The 12387-nt window shown below is 46.6% G+C and overlaps 1 protein-coding gene across 4 annotated transcripts in view; it reads left to right on the forward strand.

The window, feature by feature from the left end:
• Nucleotides 1-12387, forward strand: part of myo3a (myosin IIIA) — a 444520-nt gene that overhangs the window by 193458 nt on the left and 238675 nt on the right. For all 4 annotated transcript variants that reach the window (XM_072575981.1, XM_072575982.1, XM_072575984.1 and 1 more), the window contains exon 8: nucleotides 182-247. In XM_072575981.1, the coding sequence (XP_072432082.1) occupies nucleotides 182-247 (66 nt within the window). The remainder of the gene's footprint in view (nucleotides 1-181; nucleotides 248-12387) is intronic.

Genomic DNA, 12387 nt, shown 5'->3' on the forward strand with positions numbered 1-12387 from the left:
CTTATACATCTGCGTGGGTGGCATATAGAATAAGACACAAATGAAGTATAATTGCACTAACGACTAAGTCCTTTAAGCTGCTGAGTCGATTACTTTGTAATGATCCTATTCTTTATAATTGCATTTTTCTGAATTTTACCACTTTGAAAATTTGAATCTCTGTTTATGCTTCTTTCCTCAGAAATCCACCTCCAAAACTGCATCAGCCAGAGCTGTGGTCAGAATCATTTAATGATTTCATTGCCATGTGAGTGATTTCATTAGCTCTCTGCAGTTCTTATAGAGATAAAAGGTGGCACCATTAAAAACATAATCCATACAATTTGCCACACATAAGCAAAATGTATTATAAAGGTGTAAAAACTTCATCTCAGGAACAAGACTTCCCTTAGTATTAAGGATTCATTAAGCATTCACTGCCAGTTCTAGGTTTTGCATCCAATATTATCATATTCTCTCTTCCTCAGCCCTAACAATACTGTTTTGCACAGAGAAACACAGAACTTAGGTATGGCAGAGACCCCCTGAAGCCTGCTCTGCCATTTCAAAAGACTGGCTGATCTTCAAGCTCAACACCATTTTCCTGCACTATGCTTATTTGCCTTGAAATTGTTGACAACTAGAAGTATAGATTTATACAGATACTGAACACTGAGTCTCACACTGAAGGTATCAATAGTTTGCTGAGGCTTGTATCCTCATGGAATGTGACATTAACGGTGTTTCTTGGCGTGCTGTACCTATACACATGGTAATTGCACCAATAAGCTTTGCACAGTCAGGAAGGAGAGATCCCATCCAGTGCGAGACACAGCCAGATGAGTATATGGATTAGTGGTGCTGGAAGAGCACAGCAGTTCAGGCAGCATCCAACGAGCAGCGAAATCGACGTTTCGGGCAAAAGCCCTTCATCAGGAATAAAGGCAGTGAGCCTGAAGCATGGAGAGATAAGCGAGAGGAGGGTGGGGGTGGGGAGAGAGTAGCATAGAGTTCCATCCTGACCTTAAATTTACCTGGACCATCTCTGACACCTCGCTCCCCTTCCTGGACCTCTCCATCTCCATTAGTGACGACCGACTTGACACTGACATTTTTTACAAACCCACCGACTCCCACAGCTACCTGGACTACACCCTATCTCTTGCAAAAATGCCATCCCGTATTCCCAATTTCTCTGCCTTCGCCGTATCTGCTCCCAGGAGGACCGGTTCCACCATAGAACACACCAGATGGCCTCCTTCTTTAGAGACCACAATTTCCCTTCCCATGTGGTTAAAGATGCCCTCCAATGCATCTCGTCCACATCCCGCACCTCTGCTCTCAAACCCCACCCCTCCAACCGTAACAAGGACAGAACGCCCCTGGTTCTCACCTTCCACACTACAAACCTTCGCATAAACCAAATCATCCGCCGACATTCCGTCACCTCCAAAAAGACCCCACCACCAGGGATATATTTCCTTCCCCACCCCTTTCCGTCTTCCGCAAAGACCATTCCCTCCGCGACTACCTGGTCAAGTCCACACCCCCCTACGACCCACCCTCCCATCCTGGCACTTACCACTGCCACCGTAGGAACTGTAAAACCTGCGCCCACACCTCCTCCCTCACCTCTATCCAAGGCCCTAAAGGAGCCTTCCACATCCATCAAAGTTTTACCTGCACATGCACTAATATCATTTATTGTATCCGTTGCTCCCGATGTGGTCTCCTCTACATTGGGGAGACTGGGCGCCTCCTAGCAGAGCGCTTTAGGGAACATCTCCGAGACACCCGCACCAATCAACCAAACCGCCCCATGGCCCAACATTTCAACTCCCCCTCCCACTCTGCTGAGGACATGGAGGTCCTGGGCCTCCTTCACCGCCGCTCCCTCACCACCAGACGCCTGGAGGAAGAACGCCTCATCTTCCGCCTCGGAACACTTCAATCCCAGGGCATCAATGTGGACTTCAACAGCTTCCTCATTTCCCCTTCCCCCACCTCATCCTAGTTTCAAACTTCCAGCTCAGCACTGTCTCCTTGACTTGTCCGGACTTGTCTGACCTGCCTATCTCCTTTTCCACCTATCCACTCCACCCTCTCCTCCTTGACCTATCACCTTCATCTCCTCCCCCACTCACCCATTGTACTCTATGCTACTCTCTCCCCACCCCCACCCTCCTCTAGCTTATCTCTCCATGCTTCAGGCTCACTGCCTTTATTCCTGATGAAGGGCTTTTGCCCGAAACGTCGATTTCGCTGCTCGTTGGATGCTGCCTGAACTGCTGTGCTCTTCCAGCACCACTAATCCAGTATTTGCTTTCCAGCATCTGCAGTCATTGTTTTTACCTCAGATGAGTATATGGTTTGGGAGCAAAACCAGAAATAGCTGGAAGTCGGCGTTAACGTTTCGGGTCAAGTGACTCTCCACAGATGCTGCCAGACCTGCTGAGCTTTTCCAGCAATTTATGTTTTTGTTTCTGATCTATAGCACCTGTGGTTCATTTGGTTTTTATACAGTTTGGGGAATTTGGCGGCAACTTGGGAATTCGATGCAGAGAGGAATGACGATTTTTTTTGCTTGTGTTTTTCTTGGCTTTTAAATTGTAAAGTTTTTAACAGAATAATTGAAGCACAGCTATGGGTGGCACAGTGGCTCAGTGGTTAGCACTGCTGCCTTACAGCACCAGGGTCCCAGGTCCGATTCCAGCCTTGGGTGACTGTCTGTGTGGAGTTTGCACTTTCTCCCTGTGTCTGCGTGGGTTTCCTCCAGATGCTCCAGTTTCCTCCCACAGTCCAAAGATGTGCAGGTCAGGTGAATTGGCTATGCTAAATTGCCCATAGCGTTAGGTGCATTAGTCAGAGGGAAATGGATCAGGGTGGGTTACTCTTCGGAGGGTCGGTGTGGACTGGCTGGGCCGAAGGGCCTGTTTCCACGCTGTAGGGAATCTTATCTAATCAGGATTGGGGCCCAATACAAGAGTGACATCACAGGTAAACTGTAAGTTCATTAGTTGGTGGTAAGCTGGTAATTTGACTATTTCTTATCGGATACTTTCAGATTGAAGGTAAATATGGGAAATATTTGCAGGCTACTAACTAAAAGACCAGTACGATTTTTAAAAAAATCAAAACAAGAGCTAGGTCATGAAAATAGAGATGCTGTGCCAGGGAGTATGTTGTAACTGCATGATGTGGGAGCTGGTGGACCCCATTATGGTTCATAGTTACCATTCCTGTAACAAGTGCCTGAAGACCTGCGACTCCGAGTTGATGAACTGGAGTCTGAGCTTCAAACAGTGCGACACATCAGGGAGGGGAAGAGTTACCTAGATGCTGAGTTTCAGAAGGCAGTCATCCCCCTTAGATTAACAACCTCAAATTTAGTCATTTTCTTTTATTTTGTGGGATGTGGGTGTCGCTGGCTGACCAGCATTTATTGTTTATCGCTAGTTGCTCTTGAGAAGGTGGTGATGAGCTGCCTTCTTGAACTGCTGCAGTCCACTGGCTGCGGGTTGACCCACAATGCCTTTAGAGAGGAAATTCCAGGGGATTTTGACCCACTGACAATGAAGGAACAATAATATATTTCTAAATCAGATGGTAAATGACTTGGAGGGGAACTTGAAGGTGGTGGTATTCCAATGTATCAGCTGGGAGAGCACAGCAGTTCAGGCAGCATCCAAGGAGCAGCAGAATCGACGTTTCGGGCAAAAGCCCTTCTGTGCTCTTCCAGCACAACTAATCCAGAATCTGGTTTCCAGCATCTGCAGTCATTGTTTTTACCTCAATGTATCAGCTGCCCTTGTCTTTCTCGATGGAAGTAGTCTTCTGTTTGGAAGGTACTGCCTGAGGATCTTTGATGAATTTCTGTAGTAGCAGCAATGTGTATTGAGTATCAGTGGTGGAGGAAGTGGATACTTGTGGATGTATTGCCAATAAAAACTGGCTCCTTTGTCCTGGATGGTGTCAAGCTTCTTGTGTATTGTTGGAGCTGAATCTATCCAGGCAAGTGAGGAGTATTCCATCACATTCCTGAATTGTGCCTTGGAGATGGTGGACAGGCTTTGGGGAGTCAAGAGGTGAGTTACTCGCCATGGTATTTCTAACCTCTGGCTTGCTCTCATAGCCATTGTTAGAGTCCAATTGAGTTTCATGCTAATGTAGCCCCCAGAATGTTAATAGTGGGGGATTCAGTGATTGCAACAGCATTGAATGTCAATAGGCAATGTTCACGTTTTAAATTTGCTTGCTGAGCTGGTAGGTTTGTTTTCAGACATTTTGTCAGCATGCTAGGTAACATCATCAGTGAGCCTATAATGAAGTGCTGGCCTGCTGTCCTGCTTTCTATTTATGTGACTTGGTCTGTTAAGGTGGGTGATATCATTTCTGGTCCTTTTCCTCAGAGGTTGATAAATGGGGTCCAAATTGATGTGTTTGTTGATGAAGTTCTGGTTTGAATGCCAGACCTGTAGGAATTTCCATGTATGTCTCTGTTTGGTTTGCCCTAGGATGGATGTGTTGTCCCAATCGAAGTGTTGTCCTTCTTCATTTGTATGTAAGGATACTAGTGACAGTGGGTCATGTCTTTTGGTGGCTAGTTGCTGTTTGTGTATCTTGGTGGCTAGTTTTCTGCCTGTCTGCCCGATGTATGTTTGTTACAGTCTTTGCAAGATATTCTGTAAATGACATGCATTTTGCTGGTTTTTGATACAAGGTCCTTTAGGTTCATCAGTAGCTGTTTCAGTGTGTTGGTAGGTTTGTGGGCTACCGTGATGCCAAGGGGTTGGAGTAGTCTGGTAGCCATCTCTGAGATGGCTTTGATGTATGGTAGTGTGGCTAGAGTTTCTGGGTCTGTTGTGTCTACTTGTTTGGGTTTGTTGTTTAAGAATCGGCAGACTGTGTTTATCGGGTGAACTTTGGGTCCACTACATGGTTGACACCTTTGTCATCACAAAATGGGACAAATTGGAGGAAACCTACAACAGCATCAACAACATCCTTACTGGCATAAATTTCACAAAAGAGGAGGAGAGCAACAACAGATACCCCCTTCCTAGATGTCACAGTGGAACGAACAATTAATGGAGAACCGCAGACTAGTGTCTACAGGAAAGCAACGAACACATACGAGATACTTAACTACAGAAGTGATCTTCCCAACACCCACAAATGGAGCAGAATTAGGACATTATTTAAACAGGCCACAACACACTGCAGCACCCAGGATCTATGGGCAGCAGAAGAAAATACTTATACAGTGTATTCAAGAACAATAAATACCTGATAAACACAATCTGCTGAGTCTTAAACAACAAACACAAACAAGTAGACTCAACACAACTAATTAAAATATCAGGGAAGATCAGAGATTTGAATGAGTTAAGCACCAGATCTGCAAGCTTGTTATCTTGTGATTGAAAGCTGGCAGAGTTCTCATACCAGCCCAGATGGACTGAGCAGACAGGTTGCACTATTTCCTGGCTTTTTAAAAATGGAACTGGGATCAGTTCTCCAGTCTGCGGGAATTCCATTGTGTCCATTGTATCTCTTCAAAACTTTAAATGAGTTTAGGTAAAAATAGTGACTGCAGATGCTGGAAACCAGATTCTGGATTAGTGGTGCTGGAAAACCAAAGCAGTTCAGGCAGCATCCGAGGAGCAGCAAAATCAACGTTTTGGGCAAAAGCCCTTCATCAGAAATACAGGCAGAGAGCCTGAAGGGTGGAGAGATAAATGAGAGGAGGGTGGGGGTGGGGAGAAAGTATCATAGAGTACAATAGGTGAGAGGGGAGTGGATGAAGGTGATAGGTCAGAGAGGAGGGTGGAGTGGATAGGTGGAAAGGAAGATAGGCAGGTAGGACAGGTCATGGTGACAGTGCTGAGCTGGAAGTTTGGACCTGGGGTGAGGTGGGGGAAGGGGAAATGAGGAATCTGTTGAAGTCCACATTGATGCCCTGGGGTTGAAGTGTTCTGAGGCGGAAGATGAGGCTTTCTTCCTCCAGGCTTCGGGTGGTGAGGGAGTGGTGGTGAGGGAGGCCCAGGACCTCCATGTCCTCGGCAGAGTGGGAGGGGGGCGTTGAAATGTTGAGCCACGGGGCGGTGTGGTTGATTGGTGCGGGTGTCCCGGAGATGTTCCCTAAAGCGCTCTGCTAGGAAGCGTCCATCTCCCCAATGTAGAGGAGGCCGCATCGAGAGTAACAGATAAAATAAATGATATTAGTGGATGTGCAGGTAAAACTTTGATGGATGTGGAAGGTTCCTTTAGGGTCTTGGATGGAGGTGAGGGAGGAGGTGTGGGCGCAGGTTTTGCAATCACTGCAGTGGCAGGGGAAGGTGCCAGGACGGGAGGGTGGATCGTTGGGGGGCGTGGACCTGACCAGGTAGTCACAGAGGAACGGTCTTTGTGGAAGGTGGAAAGGGGTGGGAAGGGAAATATATCCCTGGTGGTGGGGTCTGTTTGGAGGTGGTGGAAATGTCAGCGGATGATTTGGTTTATGCGAAGATTGATAGGGTGGAAGGTGAGCACCAGGGGCGTTCTGTCCTTGTTACGGTTGGAGGGGTGGGGTCTGAGGGCGGAGGTCCGGGATGTGGACGAGATGCATTGGAGGGCATCTTTAACCACGTGGGAAGGGAAATTGCGGTCTCTAAAGAAGGAGGCCATCTGGTGTGTTCTGTGGTAGAACTGGTCCTCTTGGGAGCAGATATGGCGGAGGCAGAGGAATTGGGAATATGGGATGGCATTTTTGCAGGAGGTAGGGTAGGAAGAAGTGTAATCCAGGTAGCTGTGGGAGTCAGTGGGTTTGTAAAAAATATCAGTGTCAAGTCGGTTTTCATTAATGGAGATGGAAAGGTCCAGGAAGGGGAGGGAGGTGTCAGAGATGGTCCAGGTAAATTTAAGGTCAGGGTGGAACGTGTTGGTAAAGTTGATGAATTGCTCAACCTCCTCACGGGAGCACGAGGTGGCGCCGATGCAGTCATCAATGTAGCGGAGGAAGAGGTGGGGAGTGATGCCATTGTAACTATGGAAGAAGGACTGTTCTACGTAGACAACAAAGAGACAGGCATAGCTGGGGCCCATACGGGTGCCCAGTTTGTCAAGCAGAAATGTAATTTCTGACTGTAGACTGATTTTTTATTTCTCAACTGCTAGCTGTACTAACATAATGTGACTGATGATCCTTGTAGTTGTTACAGTTAAGGGGGTGTATTGGGCACCAGTAAGTCAGGAATACATCTGCAAACATAGAAACATTAATTCATCTAGTTTCATTCTTTCTTGTTGGTCTTTCTTCTGGAGGCTCATTTCAACCCCTCGGGTATCAGACATATCCTGGGTGGAAAGATATTGCCCAGCAATCTGGACTCCAGGATGATTCTGAAATCCAGAACACCACTCTGTTCAGCTCGGTCTATCTTAATACAATATAATATTTTGGGTGGGCAGACATTCCATCTCTACCCATTCCCTCGTGTCTTTGGGAATTCACAGCCAGTGATGTATTGTGTGGATACCTGGAATTCTGGGAAGCCCCTGCAAACAATCTCTCCATTCAGAACTGCAGTACCCAACTTTTCCCTTTTTGTAGCTGTGGGTCTATTATTAGAGTAAGCAGCATCTTCCCCTGCTACCGCAGGAACAGTAAAACCTGCGCCCACACCTCCTCCCTCACCTCTATCCAAGGCCCTAAAGGAGCCTTCCACATCCATCAAAGTTTTACTTGCACATCCACTAATATCATTTATTGTATCCATTGCTCCCGATGTGGTCTCCTCTACATTGGGGAGACTGGGCGCCTCCTAGCAGAGCGCTTTAGGGAACATCTCCGGGACACCCGCACCAATCAACCACACCGCCCCATGGCCCAACATTTCAACTCTCCCTCCCACTTTGCCGAGGACATGGAGGTCCTAGGCCTCCTTCACCGCCGCTTCCGCACCACCAGACGCCTGGAGGAAGAACGCCTCACCTTCCGCCTCGGAACACTTCAACCCCAGGGCATCAAAGTGGACTTCAACAGTTTCCTCATTTCCCCTTCCCCCACCTCACCCTAGTTCTAAACTTCCAGCTCAGTAAGTGTCCCCTTGACTTGTCCGGACTTGTCCTACCTGCCTATCTTCTTTTCCACCTATCCACTCCACCCTCTCCTCCTGACCTATCACCTTCATCCCCTCCCCCACTCACCCATTGTACTCTATGCTACTTTCTCCCCACCCCCAACCTCCTCTAGCTTATCTCTCCACGCTTCAGGCTCACTGCCTTTATTCCTGATGAAGGGCTTTTGCCCAAAACGTCAATTTCAAAGCTACTTGGATGCTGCCTGAACTGCTGTGCTCTTCCAGCACCACTAATCCAGAATTGTTTTTCAAAATCCTGCAGCAGAGTGACATTGTGCCACACTAATCTGCTACAATGGTTTGTGGGTAGGGGAAGATGGAGGCACTATCCTAACTGACTGAAACATCAGTCACCCATTTGTAGAAAGCAACTTAAAATGCTGAAAAATTGAAGTACTTAAGCACTTCATTATGATGTATTTAAAAATTTGTTGTAAATTTACTCTGATATAACAGTACTCTTGAGTTGAATTTCAGCTCTGGCTTGCTTCGTCTGGCTGTGCTGTTGTGATTTTGTTTAACTTACTTGTGACAATATTGAGGTTGGCAAATTCTCCTCTGAATAAATTTCCTGCAGCAGTTTATTGGCTGACCCCTGCACAATTCTAATGCAAAGTGTCATCTGACAGTATGGGAAATTCATTGGAGCAGCATGCCTTAGATCAACAAATAGCTCCTCATGTCTGGAGTTGAGTCTGAATGCCAACACAGTAATCACCAAGACAGTAAATCTGCAAATTTGTATAATTAAATAGCAGTACTCAGAGGATCATCATTAGGAGAAAGTGAGGACTGCAGATGCTGGAGATCAGAGCTTAAAAATGTGTTGCTGGAAAAGCGCAGCAGGTCAGGCAGCATCAAAGGAACAGGAGAATCGACATTTTGGGCATAAGCCCGTCTTCAGGAATGAGGAGGGTGTGCCAAGTAGGCTAAGATGAAAGGTAGGGAGGAGGAACTTGGGGGAGGGGCGTTGGGAATGTGATAGGTGGAAGGAGGTTAAGGTGAGGGTGATAGGCCAGAGAGGGGGTGGGGGCGGAGAGGTCAGGAAGAAGATTGCAGGTCAAGAAGGCGGTGCTGAGTCTGAGGGTTTACTGCATCCGCTGCACCCGATGTGACCTCCTATACATTGGGGAGACAGGCCGCCTACTTGCGGAACGTTTCAGAGAACACCTTTGGGACACTCGCGCCAACCAACCCAACCGCCCCATGGCTGAACACTTTCACTCCCCCTCCCACTCTGCCAAGGACATGCAGGTCCTTGGCCTCCTCCATCGCCAGACCATGGCAACACGACGCCTGGAGGAAGAGCGCCTCATCTTCCGCCTAGGAACCCTCCAACCACAAGGGATGAATGCAGATTTCTCTAGCTTCCTCATTTCCCCTCCCCCCACCTTTTCTCAGTCCCAACCCTCAGACTCAGCACAGCCTTCTTGACCTGCAATCTTCTTCCCGACCTCTCCGCCCCCACCCCCTCTCCGGCCTATCACCCTCACCTTAACTTCCTTCCACCTATCGTATTTTCAACGCCCCTCCCCCAAGTCCCTCCTCCCTACCTTTTATCTTAGCCTGCTTGGCACACCCTCCTCATTCCTGAAGAAGGGCTAATGCCTGAAACATCGATTCTCCTGTTCCTTTGATGCTGCCTGACCTGCTGCGCTTTTCCAGCAACACATTTTTAAGTAAAGAGGATCATCATGACAAATCCAGTTGGAACAAATGTCTCAGAATAACAATTTGATTTCCAGTTCCAGTCTGAAGTTTCATTACATATACATGATAATGAAATACCTCAACAAAGGTAGCTGGGAAGTTGCAACAAACAAAACCTGATTCCTATGATAGCCAGGAATTCATATTTAGTGTATGGCCTAGCAGATTGAGCATCAATCTATAAATCCTTCCAACACAGCAGGGAAAAAGCAGAATGGTGTGTTGTTTCCCTGGTGCCAGGATCAAGGATGTCTCATAGAGGGTGCAGAATGTTCTCATGGGGGAGAGGGGTCAGCAGGAGGTCATTGTCCACATTGGAACCAACTATATTGGAAGGGAAAAGGTTGAGACTCTGAAGGGAGATTACAGAGAGTTCGGCAGAAATTTAAAAAGGAGGTCCTCAAGGGTAGTAATATCTCGAATACTCCCAGTACTACGAGCTAGTGAGGGCAGGAATAGGAGGATAGAGCAGATGAATGCATGGCTGAGGAGCTGGTGTATGGGAGATGGATTCACATTTTTGGATCATTGGAATCTCTTTTGGGGTAGACGTGACCTGTACAAGAAGGATGGATTGCACCTAAATTGGAAGGGGACTAATATACTGGTGGGGAAATTTGCTAGAACTGCTTGGGAGGACTTAAACTAGTAAGGTGGGGGGGTTGGGACCCAGGGAGATAGTGAGGAAAGAGATCGATCTGAGACGGGTACAGCTGAGAACAGAAGAGAGTCAAACAGTCAGGGCAAGCAGGGACAAGGTAGGACTAATAAATTAAACTGCATTTATTTCAATGCAAGGGGCCTAACAGGGAAGGCAGGAGAACTCAGGGCATGGTTAGGAACATGGGACTGGGATATCATAGCAATTACGAAAACATGGCTCAGGGATGGGCAGGACTGGCAGTTGAATGTTCCAGGATACAAATGCTACAGGAAGGAGAGAAAGGGAGGCAAGAGAGGAGGGGGAGTGGCATTTTTGATAAGGTATAGCATTACAGCTGTTCTAAGGGAGGATATTCCTGGAAATACATTCAGGGAAGTTATTTGGGTGGAACTGAGAAATAAGAAAGGGATGATCACCTTATTGGGATTGTATTATACACCCCCCCAATAGTCAGAGGGAAATTGAGAAACAAACTTGTAAGGAGATCTCAGCTATCTGTAAGAATAATAGGGTGGTTATGGTCGGGGATTTTACTTTCCAAGCATCGACTGGGACTGCCATAATGTTAAAGGTTTAGATGGAGAGGAATTTGTTAAGTGTGTAAAAGACAATTTTCTGATTCAGTATGTGGATGTACCTAATAGAGAAGGTGCAAAACTTGACCTACTCTTGGGAAATAAGGTGACTGAGGTGTCAGTGGGGGACCACTTTGGGGCCAGCGACCATAATTCTATTCGTTTTAAAATAGCGATGGAAAAGGATAGACTAGATCTAAAAGTTGAAGTTCTAAATTGGAGAAAGGCCAATTTTGACGGTATGAGGCAAGAACTTTCGAAAGCTGATTGGAGACAGATGTTCACAGGTAAAGGGACGGCTGGAAAATGGGAAGCCTTCAGAAATGAGATAACAAGAATCCAGAGAAAGTATATTCCTGTCAGGGTGAAAGGGAAGGCTGGTAGGTATAGGGAATGCTGGATGACTAAAGAAATTGAGGGTTTGGTTAAGAAAAAGAAGGAAGCATATGTCAGGTATAGACAGGATAGATCGAGTGAATCCTTAGAAGAGTATAAAGAAAGTAAGAGTATACTTAAGAGGGAAATCAGGAGGGCAAAATGGGGACATGAGATAGCTTTGGCAAATAGAATTAAGGAGAATCCGAAGGGTTTTTACAAAAATATTAAGGACAAAAGGATAACTAGGGAGAAAATAGGGCCCCTCAAAGATCAGCAAGGCGGCCTTTGTGTGGAGCCGCAGAAAATGGGGGAGATACCAAATGAATATTTTGCATCAGTATTTACTGTGGAAAAGGATATGGAAGATATAGACTGTAGGGAAATAGATGGTGACATCTTGCAAGATATCCAGATGACAGAGGAGGAAGTGCTGGATGCCTAGAAATGGTTAAAGGTGGATAAATCCTCAGGACCTGATCAGGTGTACCCTAGAACTCTGTGGGAAGCTAAAGAAGTGATTGCTGGGCCTCTTGCTGAGATATTTGTATCATCGATAGTCACAGGTGAGGTGCCGGAAGACTGAAGGTTGGAAAACCGTGGTGCCACTGTTTAAGAAGGGCGGTAAAGACAAGCCAGGGAACTATAGACCGGTGAGCCTGACCTTGGTGGTGGGCATGTTGTTGGAGTGAATCCTGAGGGACAGGATGTACATGTATTTGGAAAGGCAAGGACTGATTCAGGATAGTCAACATGGTTTTGTGCGTGGGAAATCATGTCTCACAAACTTGATTGAGTTTTTTGAAGAAGTAACAAAGAAGATTGGTGTGGGCAGAGCAGTAGATGTGATCTATATGGACTTCAGTAAGGCATTCGACAAGGTTCCCCATGGGAGACTGATTAGCAAGGTTAGATCTCATGGAATACAGGGAGAACTAGCCATTTAGATACAGAACTGGCTCAA

Source organism: Chiloscyllium punctatum, chromosome 8 (genome assembly GCF_047496795.1).
Source record: "Chiloscyllium punctatum isolate Juve2018m chromosome 8, sChiPun1.3, whole genome shotgun sequence".
Taxonomy (NCBI): Eukaryota; Metazoa; Chordata; class Chondrichthyes; order Orectolobiformes; family Hemiscylliidae; genus Chiloscyllium; species Chiloscyllium punctatum.